This window comes from Myxocyprinus asiaticus, chromosome 23 (assembly GCF_019703515.2).
Source record: "Myxocyprinus asiaticus isolate MX2 ecotype Aquarium Trade chromosome 23, UBuf_Myxa_2, whole genome shotgun sequence".
Classification (NCBI taxonomy): domain Eukaryota; kingdom Metazoa; phylum Chordata; class Actinopteri; order Cypriniformes; family Catostomidae; genus Myxocyprinus; species Myxocyprinus asiaticus.
The window spans coordinates 14,776,322-14,796,457 of record NC_059366.1 but is presented as its reverse complement, the minus strand read 5'-3'; the positions used below and the strand labels follow the sequence as shown (position 1 = coordinate 14,796,457).

At 37.4% G+C, this 20,136-nt stretch overlaps 1 protein-coding gene across 10 annotated transcripts in view; it reads right to left on the bottom strand.

Annotated features, from left to right (window-relative positions):
* Positions 1-998: 998 nt before the first annotated feature.
* The window catches only part of kcnma1a (potassium large conductance calcium-activated channel, subfamily M, alpha member 1a), a 312,165-nt gene continuing 293,027 nt past the window's right edge, over positions 999-20,136 (bottom strand). For 6 of the 10 annotated variants that reach the window (XM_051651297.1, XM_051651298.1, XM_051651289.1 and 3 more), the window contains 6 exons: positions 17,797-17,927; positions 15,501-15,695; positions 14,605-14,723; positions 12,138-12,362; positions 9,788-9,816; positions 999-5,854 (listed from right to left, as the gene is read on the bottom strand). In XM_051651297.1, the coding sequence (XP_051507257.1) occupies positions 5,703-5,854; positions 9,788-9,816; positions 12,138-12,362; positions 14,605-14,723; positions 15,501-15,695; positions 17,797-17,927 (851 nt within the window). In that variant the 3' untranslated portion in view covers positions 999-5,702. The remainder of the gene's footprint in view (positions 5,855-9,787; positions 9,817-12,137; positions 12,363-14,604; positions 14,724-15,500; positions 15,696-17,796; positions 17,928-20,136) is intronic. The other 4 variants (XM_051651292.1, XM_051651295.1, XM_051651294.1 and 1 more) reach the window with 1 other exon arrangement.

Genomic DNA, 20,136 nt, shown 5'->3' with positions numbered 1-20,136 from the left:
TAAAGTGTTACTGATTTATTAATACTTTTACTGTAATATAATCAGAATATTCAGTGATTCTGAATATGAATCCTTTAGAAATCATCAGTGTTGGTATAGTAGCCATTTTGTTGATCTTGTTTGCTTCGGGTGCGATGTGTGGCTGTTTTATTGTGAGAGTCTGGGAGAATAGGTCTTGCATGGCTTCTTTCAGTAAACATACTGCCAAGTTAAATGGCTGATCAATCAATTTCACTTGAATCGATCTGAATCAGCTCAGCCTGCGTGCACACACAGGGAGCCACTTTATTGTAAATCAATCATTTTGAAAACATCTCACAAAGGGGCCAGTCCTTACTAACAAGCCATAAATTTAAACCTACAGGGTGCCACCCTTATCAGCCTACAAATCAGGAGCGCAGCCAACATCTGTTCTACTTCCTCCGCTCTTTATTTCAGTTTGGTGGGTCGAGCACAAAGCTGTTGTTTTGATAGGTACAGAATCAATGTAGAGTCTGGCCCAACGAATATCTTTCCAGACAATTAAAATGAAAAATAAAAAGCCTGATTTAATCAGTTGTCTATATGTTTGTTTTTTTAAACACTGAAATTGAGGACTGCCGTAATCATAAGCTTTGTTTGAGAGGTAGAAAGTGAAACATGTTTTGTATTACTAAAAGCATGTCCAAAAATGACTTTATAGATATAAAATGATTTGCTTTTGAAATGGAAAAATTCTTACGTATTCATTATGTCCAATAATTCCCTCACAGAGAGTTTATCCATTGCTGTAAATGCTTCTTTAAATATTAGCAGATGTTTTGTGAAAGGGTGTTTCCCCTGTATCCAATTGGCTAAAATGATCATTTACGACTGCATGTAGAAATACATCCTTTGACTTCCAGGATTTAACAATGTCTATGTATCAGTGAAGTTCACAAATGTGTTTCTCATTTGTTTTTGCTCAAAGATGTCGAGAGTAAATCAAGTAATGACTCAAGTAACATACCAGTCACCTGTTGAACACAAATACATCAATTTTAATTTGAGAAAATACAAAAAGAAACCATGTACAATTTACTGTATGTACAAACTTTTTGTACAAGTTAATCAGCAGGTTATATTTGACAGAGTCAGGTAGATCAGCTCAGCACCAGCAAGTTCTTCACTTCCATTACTCAAATCCAATTCTGCTATGGAAACCTTTTTCGTGAAAGGAGTGTGCCAATAATTACATGTGTATATGAATGTTTTTGATTATTTATTGAAGTGGAAGAAAAGACAGCAACAAAACAGTAATCCATATGCTATTTCAGCATGTTAAGACTTCTTTTCCTCCAAGTATTTATTCTGTTACAGTGTATTTTCTTTTTACAGTTTCTAAAACTTAATCTGTCCTTTACAGTAGAATAAAATAGCCAAAATATGCAATATGGCAGTTGTGTATTACATATCACATCAGTAAGGTTGCTTTATCTATTGAATACAGTAAGAGGTGATCCAACTAAACATATTTAGCTCTACCCAACATCTTTCAGTCATTGCAGTCTCCTCTGAATTTAAACATCTTGTCCATAATCAAAGTGAATGGATTTCAGCAGCTTGCATAGGCACGTGTCTTTGTGCCTGTCATAATGCCACTTTTCGCTTTAGTGGGTCTTATAGAGTTCCTCCTTTGGTCTTCCTGCACTGCCTGGCACTGTGCTGGCATGGAGGCAAGGATGGCTTGGATGTTCTCCATGCCAGTATTAGATGCCATCATGTACTAAATTCACCCCCTATGACCAACAAATGACTGACTGATGCTAGTAGATAGATACATTTCATGGCACTGTAAAGACTATGATATGTGTACACTGTAGTATCGTTTCACATGATGTACAAATAAATAGCATGAAACTAAAACATTGCACATGTGTTGCGGCAAAGAATATTTCAGCTTATTTGAGAATAGTGAACAAATAAATAAATAAAAAAATAAACTATGTAAGCAAGCTTGATTTTGCATTTTTGTCATCAGGATTGCTACCTGAGTATTGTCTTTTCAAAAAGTCTGTAAACAAACAAATTATTTTAACATTTTCAAACTATAAGTTTGTAGCTGATTAAAAATGTTGATGACAAAATGGAATGTAAAAACCTGGTTGTACGTAATCCTCAAAAACAAAGAGCTAGTTTGCCTTCTCTGCTGCCCTCAGGGTGCATCTACACTTTTGTCATCAAATAAAACCTGCTGTCCTTACCGATCCATTGGCCTTTCTTTGTAATGCACTGTAGTTTCATTACAAAAAAGGACCCTACGTAGAAGGAAAACAAATGATGATCAAATAAATTTGACATTTGACTCCAAGGTATATATGATTCATTTTAGCTCAAAATCTCTCTCTCTCTCTCTCTCTCTCTCTCTCTTTGTTAATGACAAGTATGTTATTGACAATCCAATTCTACATAAAGTTTACTTACATTATTATTATTATAATTAAACTTTTTTTTTTTTTTTTCATTTAATAAGAAATCTACTTGCTACAAAGTGTAACACCAATGTAATCACAATTCAGAAAATCACTTCAGGACAAAGCCTAATTGTCTAGTAAACAAACAATAAAGCTGAGATCCTTTTACTTTAGAAAATCAAAGCGGACTAGAATGGGCAGAATTGATACAGTATATTTTTACACTATGCATTTTTTATTTTTTTTTACTAGGTGAATGGAACTCTTTTTATCTTCTTGCATATACAATCATATGGCTATTAGCTCACAGCTGCTTGAGAACATCTTACGTTTTTTTCATGGCATTATGATCGAATTATGTTCCTCACTTTACAGAGACCTGATTTAGGTCAAACATCACAAATATTATCATCTCTACTCTCATAACAGAAAAAGAAGTGCCCCCCCCCCCCTCATGCAAATCTCTGAGTTTGTGTCTGAGGATCAACATCACTTTTACTTGGAATTACATAAAAGTGTCATCAGTCATTCACTGTTTGTTTTCATCTCTGTTAGCTTATGAAAATGAAAGCACACATGCTGTTTTTAGTAGTATAGCTACCAGGGACTAAAAACGAAATGTTTTTCATTACGGTTCATTCTGATTTTTTTGTTCTGGTTCAGAAGTTCCACAGCCTCCTTTCCAAAAGGATAGAACAAAATAAAAGAACAGTTAATAATGTTCTTTTTAAAATGACAATACTCTGTGGTAAGGGGTGGGTGGAATACCAGTTGCAGTGTTGTCAGATCTCGCAACAGAAACAAGCAACCTGTCTGGAAAAACAAGCCCAAAATAAGCCACTTGCCTCACAAAAATAAGCTAAAATATGCTATATTTCCCCCTGTGTGGTGGATTTATTGGCATAGAAATCATAACAAGCAGTTAATTAACAGTTAAGTATCATTTTATTTACAGATCTGCTTCTGAGTCAAAGCCCGGTAGCATCAAATCTGTATTAATGCATCATATCAGACAATAATTCAGTGAAGACCTGGAAACAACAGAGAAAAGTACTTTTTACCTCTAATAATGTTTTGCTTGTATCTGGATTAGCTATGCATGTATATGTGGTATTTATACATAGTTGTTAAAAACGTCTTCATTCACAGAATGCGACATCCACAACGGGCAGTTAGGCAAAGAAATGTGTGATGCAGCAGTTTCCTTCAGGATCAAAGCACGTTTCATTTTTTCGGGCAGCATGAAGAGGTGTAGTTCCAAAATGTGTGATAAACCCTTTCGCCTTTAGTTTCATGAAAAAAATGATCGGAAAAAATTAACGGGTTATAACTGGTTATTAGTATTTAAAATAACGTTTTCACTCCGGAACAATTTAAAATCACTTTGTTCTAGTTTTTGGTTATGTTCTGCAAAAAATTGTGTTCGATTTCGGTTTTCGTTCCTTGAACCATTTTTAGTCCCTGATAGCTACAGAGGTCCTTCAAAGCAGCCCATGTGAGTATCAAAGAGCACTCCACATGGAAAGCTAAAATTTTGACTTTTTGACTCTGGTTCAGAGATATTTGACTTGTCCTGTTTGATGTTTTGTGATATGTTCTGTCGTCGGGGGCAAAACTGGACCAGAAACCAAACCGGTGTGCACTGTAGCTATTAAGATATAAGGTACATTTAGAAATAAAGTTCTCTGATATGTATAAAAATAAGTACAAAATGATTACGCTCATGGATAAAAAATAAGAATGTACTTATGTATAAATCTGACAGAGCACTTGAAGCAAAGTTCAAAGTTCTGAGAAGCATTTGCTTCAGTATATGTTCTACTTAACAAAGGTACAACATAAATGTGTAACCTTGATATTCATTTTTATCACCTACAAGTTATTTATTATTTTTTTTTTGGCTGATAATTGAAAATAATGATTGAGCTTCTGCATGTCTTTGTCAACAACAGAATTTAAGGCATCTTGGCTGGTCACAGAGAACATCCAAGCACTTTTCCACCCCTGTGCCAACCCTGTGTCAGGCAGTGGCTACATCCAAAGGAGGAACCAATGATGCCCACTTTTCGCAATATGTGGCAATTTGATATCTTTTTTCATGTCAGCTTCATTTCAAGTTTGAGAAGGTTTTAGGGTAAAAAGCTCAATCATTGTTGAATTATCAGCAGGTGATATTTGTAACCACACAGTTGTGTTAATAGCAGAACCACAGACGCAAACGAGTGATTCTTACAAAAAAACGCACAATAAGCCTTGCTCACAGACAGTTTCCCAAACAAATGCCACACCAGCAGTCATGGATAATGGCAAGACATCAACAGAAGTAGTGCATATCCTCATTGTATTGCCAATTTCGAAGAGCTACGTTGGGGACAACATTTCGCATTAAACGACAAGTACAGCAAACACATTTCCATATTCTCTCTCTCTCTGACTAATATGTATATATATATATATATATATATACATAATATGTATATATATACCTAATATGTATATAAAGAATATATATATATATATATATGCCTAAACAGTCTATATATGGATGGAAAAGGGCATCCTTTCCTGAGCCGGAAGTTCAGGTTACTTCAGGCAACACACCATGCAGGAGTACGGTCAATGCATACCCTGTCACGCAAACACTTATGACACCTTTTTTCCTGAACAAAGCCATTCCTTTAACAGCCCTACTGTAGCCTCATCTCACCCAACTCAGGACAACTGAGGGAAAGCTTTTACTCTTTCCTAGTCATGAGCTACACAAAGATTATTACGTGGTGATATGTAGTGCAAAACAAAAACGGACAAAGGATATGCAACTCAATCAGTGGGACTGATGTGAAGCTTCTGAAGACAATCTTTGGGTAGTGTCTGGATGACGTGAATGAAGGTGTGACCCTCATCCTCCGTTATATATGCCCTCTGCGTGGAGTCAGGTCACAGCAAAGGTGAGATATTGCGAAGAATCACAGGAAGTACTTTTTATTTTTTTTGCCTGTTAACATAATTTCAAAAAGTGCTAGGGGCTGTACAATCCTTACTTGATTGTCATTATGTACATGACTATGTATACATATACAAAAGTTTGGAAGTCACATTAAAGGTATACACATAGGAGGTCCCACTTCCAGTTCTCTGATCGCTTCGAACCCTCATGTTGTACAAGGGAAGAACAATGTGTTGGCGTTGTCATCATTCCACGATTACAGCTCATCTTTTATAGCACGCTGACCCAACTCCCTCCATGATGGTAAAGGCTGGGGAATTCATTCAGCATTCATCTTCGACTTCTCGGATTGGTGGAATCAGACTACTTGTGGATTTGTACTGATTGACTTGGTTGGTCATGTGAGTGCTCATGGGCTTGATTTGAATGTTCCGTGGGTATGCATTTTCTGCTTCATCTGTAAACCATCTCTTTTCTGTGAGACAGCCAAACAGGAGAGAAACAGAAGACAAGAAAAGCATTAATACAAATCCTTTCCAGAGTTAAGCTTACTGTAGAACTCTCTTTGAAAAACAGAATCCCACTTTCGCTTTATAAATTAATTGTAATTTACATCTAAAAAGACACAGGGTGAAAACACACATTGTAGGACCTATATATTACCGGTTTTATGATGCAGCGAAATGTACGGTATGAAAAGCCAGCCTGATCTCATGAAAATTACATGACTGATATGATATTCATATCGTGGTTTATTACATGTATCGTGGCAGTTTCGAGGTGACATGTCCTTTGTGTGGCACTTAAAGTGAAGTGAGATTTCTCCCAAACAGATGAGCTTAATGTACTATCAAGTTTTAAATCAATAAAACTGACATACCCTAAACCTAAACTAACCGATAATTTCATAAAAAGCAAAGCGTGACATGAAAAACGCTATCGCAGAAGCAGCCAGATCATTGTGGTGCCTCTAGGACACCTTCGACTCACGCATCGACTTATGTTCTTCAGGAATCCTACCCCGGTCCTTTGCATCGCAAGTGTATATACTAAGATAGCATTGTGTGAGGAACAGAGTAAGAAGTGTTTATTACTCATGATTTGAGTGAAAGGGAATAAAAGTAATGGTTGTTGTAGCGCCTCTAGTGTTCATTCCACTAGGAAACTACCGCAATATGTACAAGGAGCCACTTAGTTAGAGTAACGTAATTTTATGAGACCAGATTGGTAAAAGCACCTACTGCCTTCAAATAAGGGATATTCTAACCTAAAGGAATGACTGTATCATGCCGTGTTTCTGACTTGATTTCCACAGAATCAGGGCTTAAAAGTGCACTGGAATCAGGTGTTTTATTCCAAATACATCCCTTAAGTCTTGATAGGGAAGAAGCCAAATTTCAGAGGACTTAAGCCACATATAGGGCCAGCATCGGTCCTCATCACATTCAAATTCTCCTAGGCGATGTCATTTTCCAGCACTCCAACATTTCCAACTATTCCTCCAACTTGAAATGTGCTGCACACCTTGGAGTGTCAGGCTGTGACGAGCCGTGGGGGAGAGTGTCACAGCGCAGTCGTTTGATGTAAGTGGAGCTGTGCCTGAGGTGGTGCAAGGAGTCAGCCACCTCTCTCCATTCCCCTGTGTTTACTACTGATGCTGGCACTCACATTGCCTTGAGACCTCCTCTGGCTCCACAAGGGTTAAAAAGAGCCAATTTCAGAAGCACAGGGACACTCATCATAGGTCCCTCTCTCACACGGATATTTGAGGGGAATTTTGGCAGAGAGCGGAACAATCATCTGACTGGTTCAAGTGGGCAACTTATAACGGACCGTATCTATGTTTTACGATTAAAAAAGTCCAGAGCACCACTGCGATACAGTGAGTTTGCCTCTTTAAAGAGGCCTAACAAGGCACAATGCAACATGGCAAAAGCAATATGACAAAATCCATGGCTATTCAATCAATTACATTTATAAATATGATTTAGCTATGGACCGATATATCAACCAAACCAATTATCAGCCAATATTTGGCCATTTCGCAAAGATCTGTATAGGTCGTAAGTCTGTGTTGGGGAAGATACTTTGAAACTGTGAAACTACAGTCAAGCTCCTCTAGTAGTTCGCTAAATTAAAAGCCACAAACAAAATGTAGCTAACCACCTTTGGATCTATTCAAGGAAGAAAATCTTTGGAGGAAAAGTGATGATTAAAAAATGGAATAATCTTAAAAATATACAGTTTTATAATTTAGTCCACACATACTATCATATTAAATCAAATTATACATATTTCAAAAAAGATCCTTAAAGATCCTTGCTTTAGTGTCACATATTGTACTGAATCAGTATAAAACTAATTAGAAAACACACTGTTTAACACAGTATAACTGAAACATGGTGATAAACAGCAGCAATTAACTAACTTTTTTACTTCAAAAAAAGAAGCGAAGTGACTTCTTCGCAGGGGCTCAAGTTCAGGGAATCATTTATTTATTTGAACTTAATTTACATTAACTGTCCAAATGAACTAATTCATTTTCAATTTCAATTCAAGTTTTTTTTTGTTTTTTTTGAAGAGCGCTTTTCACAACACACATCGTTTCAAAGCAGCTTAATAGAAAATTACTTTTCGGCTTACGATTCACTTCACTTAATTACTTGGACTTTCTAACACTACATTTCTGTGAAACCTGGTCTCATATATACATTTTAGCAAAACTTGTTTTACGTGACTCTAGGTAAAATTCCTTGCAGTTTCCAGGTGAAATCAACATTAGAGGTGCTTCAACAACTGTGTTTTATTCCCTTTCACTTAAAGCACAACTTTTTTGAGAAAATGCTTCTCTCTGTTAGTCAGACCCCGCTATGTTATTATATCAACACACTTTTACTCTAACACATCAACTGAGAAAGATACATTTTAATGACTGTATTACAGACCCACCTACTTATATACTGTACACTTATTTCTATGTGATTATCTTGCATGGTAGCTCACTTCATAGGGTATTGTTCTTTGGACTTGGAGGACAACAGTTCAAGTCCAGTCCAGTACGCAAGCTGACACATGACATGATCATATATACAACACGAAATGACGTGGTTTCTTCAGAAAATGTGCTTTTTTTTTGCTTCTGCATTTTAAAACACTATTGTTTAGGTTTAAGTGTTGGTTGGCTGGTTGCTTCTGAAAATGTGCTTTTCATTTTGCGTCTCCATTTTAAAATGCTATTGGATGAGTTTAGGTATTGGTTGGGTAAGGATGTTGTTTTTTATGTCTATTGGTTAGGTTTAGGCCAAATCTTTAGGCTAAAACATCCATCTAAAATCTACCTTAAAACCTTGTCTGATTACATCATCATTTCAATTGCTTTTGGTGCTCCTAGCTGGACATTTAACTAAAAAACTGCAGCCAAATGTGTAATACAGCACATATATTTTTAATAGCAAAAATGTTGTCATGGTCACATAAATTTCATGAGATCAGGCTGTTTCTGTGTAAATCTTTGAATAGTTTATTTTAACCAGTTAATTTACAAGAACTGTATGAGTGAACCAATTCACTTATTTTTGATTCGCAACTTTGATTTAAACTTATTTATTTGCTAATTTTCTGTAAATATTATGCAAAACAAGTGTAGATTTAAATTCAGCAATTTTGTGTACATCTTATTTGCTATCATTAAATTGTTATATATAACAGCCATTAAATTGGCTGAAAAAAACAAAAACAAAACATTGGTCGACCACTATTAATAATACTCACAATAAACAATCCTTCCGTTTACGCTGTTTTCGGCTGACATGCAACGCATTGACTTGGTGCATCAACAAAGATGTCTAAATGGTGTGCATTCACAGGGGTACGACTTTGAATGTGGCTCATTAAATCTGATTTTAAAGACAGAACTTTCCATTTAATAGTGTCAATTTTTTGTTTGCTGGTTTAATAAAACTGGAAATGATCATATACATTGCTTAACTTACATAAATCAGTCTAAATACAGTCTTTAGGGCAAATATGTAGGAACAATGTGCAGACACACTGACCTCTCACACAATGCAGTTTGTCTTAGAGAAAGAAATAAAGAAAACTTAATGAGAGATAAATGAACAGGATAAACTCAAAAAAGTCAAGGGGACTACTGAGAGAGATCACCGGAGGTAGAGAGAGGATGACAGTCAACCACATGCAATGCTGGGATGATCCTGAGCATGACAAGAGTTAGGCAGTAGCAGCAGCCATTTGCTTTCGGTTAGAAAGCAAAGGTGAAAAGTAGGCATGACTTCCTTTGAAAGTAAAATCAAAATCCCCTCTCATAACAGTGCTCCACCAGGACAAAGTTATGATTAAAAGATCCCACAACAGGTGCTGTATCATGCAGAATCATTAACTTGCATACCTGGGCCCATTCTATTCATCCTTGTTGCACTTAAAAAAAAAAAGTGGTCTATGTAAGTGTTTAAGGCAAGTAACACGTCTCAAACAGAAAAACTGATATCATATCCCTACATTTTTACTCTGTTAGTTAACTTATTGAAAACTAAAACTCATACACATTTTGAGTTAGACATTATTTTGCAAACTTATGGGGAATTATTCTAAAATAAATTAATGTGGACAATACATTTTCATTATTAAATAACTTTCAACAACAATGATACTTTGATACAACAATATTTAGCTGATCTCATCATAAAAATACAATGGTTTGGAGATCATTTACAGTATTTTCTTTTTTACATTTTCTTTAGAGGAGAATAAGTGCTGTAAAATCTTTTCACTTTTCACATCTGGAATATTTGCGTTTAATAAGGCAAAACCTGCAACCTACTTTTTTCTCACAAAGGGGGAAATGTCTTATAAACTCTTAAAACTGTTTGGATTATAGCTTTAAGGCACGCATCATAACAGGCAATGATGTCAATGCAGGGTTTCAGAACTTCCCAAAATACCTTGCAGCACATCCATTTTGGTGAGAGCTAATGTCTCTACATAGAACTACTTCATAAAGACTGTATATGTAAAGTAAATAATTCATTAAGGTGTACATTTTAATTATCCACACACTAATTTGTTTGTTATTACAAAGCATGATTGCCACTAAAATATACGCCTCAAGGGCTTCTGCACCTGCAAGGCATTTAGGGATGGTGTGAAACTATTTATGCTATGATAACATCTCTAAACCCCACCTGCAAAATTGAAGAAAAAAAAATAAAAATAAAATACAAATCATTGGAGCATAACAAAAATAAATAAATAAATAAATAAGCCTCTAACACAGACTAAAAACATGATGATGCAATTTGCAGTTTTCTCACACACAAACAAATAACAATGATTGGACACACAGGAAGGCAATAAATGAATTGATGCTCTGTTTCCTGACTCTGAAGCATTCGTGGTCATGTCTAAAGACAGACAAACCTGTGCCATGATCAAAGCTATACTCTCTAAACACAAATAATAGTGCAAAGAATCACAATCCTGCATCTCTATTTGGAGCATTATAAAACATGACACAAAATATTAGCAAAACAGTTCGTCCTAGAGGTCTGCAGTAGAAAGGTGTTTTTTTTTGTTTTGGTTTTTTTTTGGTTTTTTTCCTGTTCCGCTCCCACAAGTTTCATGGTGCTTCCCATCTGCTCCCACAAATTTGACTTTTTGACCATTCACTCCTGACTTTAACAGATTTTCCTCCCACCCACTCCCACTCAATATGGATCCTCATTCCTATGATACAAGTTTATTTTTTTCCTTGGTGTCAACTTAGCTGTTTATTATTCTCAGTAATGTCTGAAAAGTTGCATATATGTATTTTTTTATTTATTATTATTTATTTATTTTTTGCAGGCTATAGTTTTATTGTTAACAATCATAAAATCAATCTTGAAGCACATATGACTTTTTTTCATGTTTACAATAGATGCCAAAATCATCATTCCTGCTGAAATGTAAGCATGACAGTTGGAAATGTAAATGAAAACTTGCTAGAATATTAAACGAAAAACTATTTAAACAACCATCCATAAATAATATGTTGTTCACTGTAGAACATTTCAACACTGACCATCTCTACTCCAAAAAATCTGGCCATAAATACTCAATGCTATTTGGGATATAGTGAGGACTTCTTTGAACACTTTTGCGTGATGACTTAAGAATCAGCTTTTTGATTCAAGGAGTCAAACAATTTGAATGAATTGATTTACATATACGTGTCAGATTTCCCAACACTACAGGGAACAGAGAACTTGTTGCATATATGATTTGTGTTATTAAGAATAACATCTTCTCTCAGAATGCCCGCTCCCACGGCAACGCAGAAATTTAATCCCACACTGCAGCAAATTTAATCGGGTCCTTTGGGAATCCCTTGCAAGTGCAGACCTCTAGTTCATTCATAAAACCTAACTTCATAGCTCTACTGTAATTGTAGTAAAATACAGCAGCAATATGCAGACTGATGCTGATATGGTCCTGGGTTTTTAAGATGCACTTGGAATGAGGCAATGATCTAATGGTTATAGAGCTCAGCGTATGGTCAAGGCAAGGGCCATATGCACAGAACAATGGAGCAAACTCACAAACAGAACAAGGAACGCTGGGTAAAAACACTCACACAGCATCCTTTCTGTTTGAAGTGTGCTAAAACTACAGAATTTAACAAACGCACATGTACATACGCGCACACACTCACTCTGTTGGGTTAAAAAGACAAATTAAGACCGAGGGCTAGAGCGTCTTACTTCTGTTTGTCCCGGGCTTCTCGTGCTTTGCTGCTGCGGTTCTGACGGTTCGTGGCTGGGATGGAGTGAACTGAAGAGCTCTTCTTGCTGGATGAATGGGAGGAATGGGAAGAGTGGGACAGACTTGCTCGGGACTGGCCCGCGTTGTGGTCAAACTGCATCAGACAGAAGATCAGGTCTGTGGGCACCAGCTCAAACTCGTAAGGCGGGTTTGTGATGACATATCTGTGCAAGTGGAAAAATGTTGAAGAAACATGTTCAAGAATCATGTAGGAGGAACAAGCAAAGCATTTACTTGATTTTGAGAGGTGGGCTATATTGCTTTCAAAATAATATTTAAGATATTATGGGAAACATGTTTAAAGCTGAAGTGTATTATATAGCACACAAGTCACCTTTAACTCCCACACACTACATCTCTGTTCCAAAACCTAGTGTCCCGCCTCACTGTCTACATACTCCGAATGTATTCAGACCCTTTCATTTTTTTTCACATTTTGTTACGTTTCAACCTAATGCTAAAATGCTTTAAATTATTATTTTTTTCACATCAATCTACACTCCATACCCCATAATTACAAAGCAAAAACCAGATTTTTGATAACTTTGAACATTTGTTAAAAAGAAAAAACTGAAATATCCCAGTATTCAGACCCTTAACTCAGTACTTCATTGAAGCACCTTTGGCAGCGATTACAGCCTTAAGACATTTGGGTATGATTTTACAAGCTTTGCACACCTGAATTTGGGTATTTTCTGCCATTCTTCTCTGCAGATCCTCTCCAGCTCTGTCAGGTTGGATGGGGACCGTCGGTGGACAGCCATTTTCAGGTCTCTCCAGAAATGTTCGATTGGGTTCAAGTCCGGGCTCTGGTTGGACCACGACATTCACAGAGTTGTCCCTAAGCCACTCTTGCATTATCCTGGCTGTGTGCTTAGGGTCACTGTTCTATTGGAAGGTGAACCTTCGGCCCAGTCTGAGGTCCTGAGCGCTCTGGACCAGGTTTTCATTAAGGATATCTCTGTATTTTGCTGTGTTCAGATTTTCTTCAACCCTGAGAAGTCCCCCAGTCCCTGCCACTGAAAAACACCCCCACAGCATGATGCTACCACCACCATGCTTCACAGTTGGGATGGTCTTCGTTTCATCAGACCAGAGAATCTTGTTTCTCACCATCTGAGAGTCCTTTAGAAGCTTTCATATGTCCTGTACTGAGGAGAGGCTTCCGTCTGGCCACTCTGCCTTAAATTCCAGATCGGTGGTGTGTTGCAGTGATGGTTGTCCTTCTGCAAGTTTCTACCATCTCCACACATGATCTCTGGAGCTCAACCAGAGTGACTATCGGGTTCTTGGTCACCTCTCTTACCAAGGCCCTTCTCCCCTGACTGCTCAGTTTGGCGGGGCTGCCAGCTCTAGGAAGAGTCCTGGTTGTTCCAAGCTTCTTCCATTTAAGAGTTATTGTATGGAGGTCACTGTGCTCTTGGGAACCTTCAGTGCAGCCGAAATTTTTTGTAGCCTTCCCCAGATCTGTGCCTCAACACAATCCTGTCGCTGAACTCTTCAGGCAGTTCCTTTGACCTCATGGCTTGGTTTTTGCTCTGGTATGCATTTTCAGTTGTGACACCTTATATAGACAGGTGTGTGCCTTTCCAAATCATGCCCAATCAATTGAATTTGTCACAGGTGGACTCCAATCAAAGTTTAGAAACATCTCAAAGATGATCCAGAGAAATGGGATGCACCCGAGCAAAATTTCAAGTGCCATAGCAAAGGGTCTGAATACTTATATACTGAATTTGCAAAGTTATAAAAAAAATCTGGTTTTTGCTTAGTCATTATGGGGTATAGAGTGTAGATTGATGTGAACTTTTTTTATATTTTTTTAAAAGCATTTTAACACAAGACTGCAACATAACAAAATGTAAAAAATAATCAAATCAAATAAAAATATGAAGGGGTCTGAATACTTTCTGTATGTACTGTAGGCAGCAACCTTCTAAGGCAGCATCCAAACAAAAATGGAACCTTTTAAGTAACAGATATATAAACAACTGATCATTGTTAATGATCACGCCACAGTGTGCCATGCAAATTGTGATCTTCAATGCTTACAAGGGACTCGACTCTTCTTCTATTCACCATCTTGGCAGTAAAACAAATTAGCTTGTTGCATATCTTATCAGTATATATGTGATGCTGTCTTAGATTATATGGGTAAAACAAGGAATTTTACAAGTATGCTAAATGTTGCTGCCTGATAGAAAATATTTCAAGTCAGTAGCTAACTCATTACGCCTAAAAATGCTGTCTAGATAGGCAGCTCACTAGGTTTTGGAAATTAGCTTGAATGAAGCAGGCCTCATTTTCTTTTCCCAGTATTGTGTAGAGCTGGAATATAGGCCTATGACAATACAATTATGAACTTAAATACGAATTAAATTTAAAGAGGTAAAATGGACAACTCACCTTTTCATGCACTGGCTTGGTGTACTTAAATGTGCATCTCGTAATCTATAGATTCCAAAGCACAGCATGTTGTATGTTTTCAGTGCTTTACAAAATAAGTCCCCATAGCAACCGCCATCCTTGAAAAAACAAAACAACAATGGTGCATTAAAGTTTTTTTTCTATTAAGAAGATTTGAAACAACTTAATTGTCAAGCATGACAAAGCCAACAACAGCCTATTTGATTCTAAGTGTCAGAAAAGGTTGGAAAATAGCCATTAAAACTAAATTATGACTGTTGTTGGTGCAAGAACCTTGACTACCATTACAAGTAGACTTCAGGGGAAAATAAACTACTAAAGTGTACAATATGGCCCCTATTGAAGGGACAGTTATTTGACAAAAATACAATTCTGTATTTGTTTATTCACTCTTATGTTGTTCAAAACATTCATGACTACCATGGAACACAAAATAAGATGTTAGGCATTATGGTAGTCTCAGTCACCATTCACTTTAATTGCATCTTTTTTCTAAACAATGAAAATGATTGGTGACTAAGTCTAACATTCTGCCTAACATTTCTTTTTTTCATACGAAAACAGCAACAAGAATTTAAGAGCAAGTGTTATTTGCCTTTCTCTTCATTTGTAATATCCATTTCCAATTCCTACACCACAATGATATTATAAGCCAATGCCAAAAATGTGTGGCACTCTTACACAGATACAAAAATACAATGAAAGATTTAAGGGCAGCCTTATTTTTCCTCACAACTGTCTCCAGCACAGACTTTAACTTTGCCTGTTCAGCTTGTTCACTTTGCATTAGCAGGCAGGGGAGGCGTCGGAAGGGGGAACCAGCCCTGTTGGGGAAAGTGACAAAATGTGTCAGCTCCTCTTAACCGTCCACTTACCCCCAAGTCTGCGAAGGGTCCATCGTACAGGGCCAGCTGGGCAACCCGACACCTGTCCCTGTTAGCCAGTGTCTGCGGCGTGCTGTAGCCACCTCTCAGTGCGTTCTCCTCAGCCAACAGGGCCTCCAGCTCTGGAGTGGCGCCTCCCGTGACCAGCGTCCGGATCAGGGTGAGGATATTATCATTGAAGTATGTCTGCCAAGATAAGGGAGAGGATCCGGACATGAGCACCATTAGAGTCACAACTCAAGACAGTGAGGATTTTGGAGCTGTCCCGGGCACTGTTATCTAGACCCTGATCTGTCTCTTCTCATTTCACTCCCCGGGAAGGGAAGAGACACAGGAATGCAATTACGCCAGCTGTTGTTGTTGTCTCCTCCCCACGCACATCCATTTTGGTATCAGCAGCCATGCTAAACAGTGGAGCATTTTGCACATGAGGACATTTTCATTATCATTATTGTAACTAATTGTTCATAGATCTCATAATAGAATAAGTGTTCTAGTGTTATTTTTAACAAAAGTCTGAGACCACTTGTTAAAATGCTTCTATTTTGTATTTTTCAAATTGAATATGTTTTTTAATTACAAATTATTTTAGCATCATAATACAAATTATTTTATCATCTTTTGGCCCTTCTCAATCATGGCCTCCTAAAAATCCCCATCCATGAATTGGCTCTATCACTCTACTATCTCCTTTTCACCAATAGCTGGTGTGTGGTGTGCGTACTGGCACATTATGGCTGTCAAGGCATCATCCAGGTGGATGCTGCACACTGGTGGTTGAAGAGAGTCCCCTGTTCACTGTGTAAAGCGCTTTGAGCGTAGAGTCAGAAAAGAGCTATATAAGTGTAATGTTCATTCATTCATTCAATAGTAGAATTTAAGAATTTCTTAGTATTTTGTGTGTACCATTTTTGCTTTAAAGGTAGCATGCACTCGAGCTAGTATGGACTCCACAAGTTCGTGCAAAACTTAAGGATCCATGTTATCCAGCATGATCTAAGATTTTTCCAAAAAGCATCTTGTGTGTTTCAGTGGAATAAAGGCAATCTGACCTTTTATCCAAAGGAGTTCACAATTGTACAAATTTGTTTACATTTTATTACATTTAATTAGAAGTAGAATTTTCAATATTTATTCTTATTTATGTAATTTTTCAAAATCCAAAAACTTTTATTTCCGGGTTTAAATAAAATTTTGAATCCCACATTTTCGAAGTGGTCTCTAGTTGACTTTTAGACCGCACTGTGTGTATGATGTCATCAGGACACCTTGTCTATCAAATGTTTGCTAACGTTTGCAAAATCAGCACAGTGATGATAAAGTTGTCAAATGATTAATGTATAAAAATAAAAGATTCTAATAAGATCATAAAGTCCTTTGTGTGAGCCCCAGAGGGCCGTGTCACTGCGAGCTTGTGCTAGAGTGACACCTCTCCAGGCCCCTGACAGCAGCATTCAGCCGAATGATGGATGAGAGCTGTCTATTAGCAGGCTTCACCTTTGTCCGGAGTGAAATGCACTTGAAGGCTTCTTTGTTCTAACTTCACTCAAAGTGATAGGTACTGGAATTAAGCCATCATCTGGATAAGGGGGATAGCAGCGGTCGTATGTGGCGAGGGGGAAAAAAACGAAAATGAAGAGAGAAGGAAAAAAGAAAGTGTATCTTTTCCATTCTACCCCAGATGACACTGTTAGGAGATTAGAGCTTTTGGACCCCACATCAGCCAAACTTGCGTGTCAAGACATGCCATTAAAGAAAACCTGAGCACTTACCTTGTTAAAAGATCTAGTAAGACTCTTGAAAGTTCATTTCATGACACATTATATGAGGAGTCTTGGCAACAACTTTCCTTTTGATGTCACTGCTGCTGACAGTGCTGTCTGATCAGTGTGGCATTTCATTTACCAACGTCTGCCTACTGGTAACACTTGAGCCCTACATCTAAAGCATTCCACAGCTGCGGGATTTCGCTTTCCTATACATTATTTTAGAGGATTAGCTTCCAGAGTGTGAGATGTGCTTTCATGCAATTCTATATGACATGCCATAATGTGGGAGAAATAAATTTGCACCTTCAGACAGTTTGCTTTGTTCACCAAATCAAGAAGTGATAAGTAGATAATATTAAGGATTCTTTGCACAATAAAACAATTTGAATCAACTTATTCAGCAGTGATAATTTCTTTAAAGCATTTTTTTTATATGCTAATCTGATTAAAGGAATTCAAATAGGAAAATAAGAGTCAATGTGGCAGATGTTTAGATGGTTACACAATCAATAACTCACCGCACTCATGAGGGAGTCCAACACGCTGATGGCAAACGCAGTGCCACAGGCAAACGGTTGGGTCAGATACAGCTCCGTATCTGGGTCATCATCATCATCTTGGTCCAAAAACTGAACATTGGAGTCATTCACTACAGTAGAGAAAAAGAAGTTTTAAACCCATGCAGAAAAATATGTAAAGAGTTAACCAAACAGTCAGAAGACGGATTTAGGGTGGAGAAGTGGAGTTTCTCACCAGCCATTGATAAACAGGTTAATGAAATCAAACAAACAATGAGGAGAATGAAAAAAACGGCATGCACTTCAGTGGTCGTGCATTCTGGAGATTAAACTTTATTTGACTCAAAAATGGTGGTACCTCAATGACTTGAATTGGAACAAGTTAAATGTATATTATATTATATATATGCTCAAAAGTTTGCATACCCTGGCAGAAATTGTGAAATTTTGGCATTGATTTTGAAAATATGATTGATCATGCAAAAAAACGGTCTTTTATTTAAGGATAGTGATCATATGAAGCCATTTATCATCACATAGTTGTTTGGCTCCTTTTTAAATCATAATGATAACAGAAATCACCCAAATGGCCCTGATCAAAAGTTTACATACCCTTGAATGTTTGGCCTTGTTACAGACACACAAGGTGACACACACAGGTTTAAATGGCAATTAAAGGTTAATTTCCCACACCTGTGGCTTTTTAAATTGCAATTAGTGTCTGTGTATAAATAGTCAATGAGTTTGTTAGCTCTCATGTGGATGCACTGAGCAGGCTAGATACTGAGCCATGGGGAGCAGAAAAGAACTGTCAAAAGACCTGCGTAACAAGGTAATGGAAATTTATAAAGATGGAAAAGGATATAAAAAGATATCCAAAGCCTTGAAAATGCCAGTCAGTACTGTTTAATCACTTATTAAGAAGTGGAAAATTCAGGGATCTCTTGATACCAAGACAAGGTCAGGTAGACCAAGAAAGATTTCAGCCACAACTGCCAGCAGAACTGTTCGGGATACAAAGAAAAACCCACAGGTAACCTCAGGAGAAATACAGGCTGCTCTGGAAAAAGACGGTGTGGTTGTTTCAAGGAGCACAATACAACGATACTTGAACAAAAATAAGCTGCATGGTCGAGTTGCCAGAAAGAAGACTTTACTGCGCCAATGTCACAAAAAAGCCTGGTTACAATATGCCCAACAACACCATGACACGCCTCACAGCTTCTGGCACACTGTAATTTGGAGTGACGAGACCAAAATAGAGCTTTATGGTCACAACCATAAGCGCTATGTTTGGAGAGGGTTCAACAAGGCCTATAGTGAAAAGAATACTATGCCCACTGTGAAACATGGTGGTGGCTCACTGATGTTTTGGGGGTGTGTGAGCTCTAAAGGCACAAGGGAATCTTGTGAAAACTGATGGCAAGATGAATGCAGCATGTTATCAGAAAATACTGGAAGACAATTTGCATTCTTCTGCATGAAAGCTGCGCATGGGACGCTCTTGGACATTCCAGCATGACGATGACCTGAAGCACAAGGCCAAGTTGACCCTCCAGTGGTTACAGCAGAAAAAGGTGAAGGTTCTGGAGTGGCCATCACAGTCTCCTGACCTTAATATCATCGAGCCACTCTGGGGAGATCTCAAACGTGCGGTTCATGCAAGACGACCGAAGACTTTGCATGACCTGGAGGCATTTTGCCAAGACGAATGGGCAGCTATACCACCTACAAGAATTTGGGGCCTCATAGACAACTATTACAAAAGACTGCACGCTGTCATTGATGCTAAAGGAGGCAATACACAGTATTAAGAACTAAGGGTATGCAGACTTTTGAACAGGGGTCATTTAATTTTTTTCATTGTTGCCATGTTTTGTTTTATGATTGTGCCATTCTGTTATAACCAACAGTTGAATATGAATCCCATAAGAAATAAAAGAAATGTGTTTTGCCTACTCACTCATGTTTTCTTTAAAAATGGTACATATATTACTAATTCTCCAAGGGTATGCAAACTTTTGAGCACAACTGTGTGTGTGTGTGTGTGTATATATATATATATATATATATATATATATATATATATATATATATATATATATATATATATCTCAAAGGAACAGTTCACCCAAAAATGAAAATGCTGTCTTTATTTACTCAACCTCATGTTGTTCTAAACCCGTATTACTTACTTTCTCCCACTGAATATAATATATAAGAGTCTCAGTCACCATTCACTTTCATTGTGTCTTTTTTCATAAAATTAAAATGAATGGTGATCACTGACATATATAGAACTGGATCGCTGATGCAATTGTAAACTGCCAGCAGGAGGTG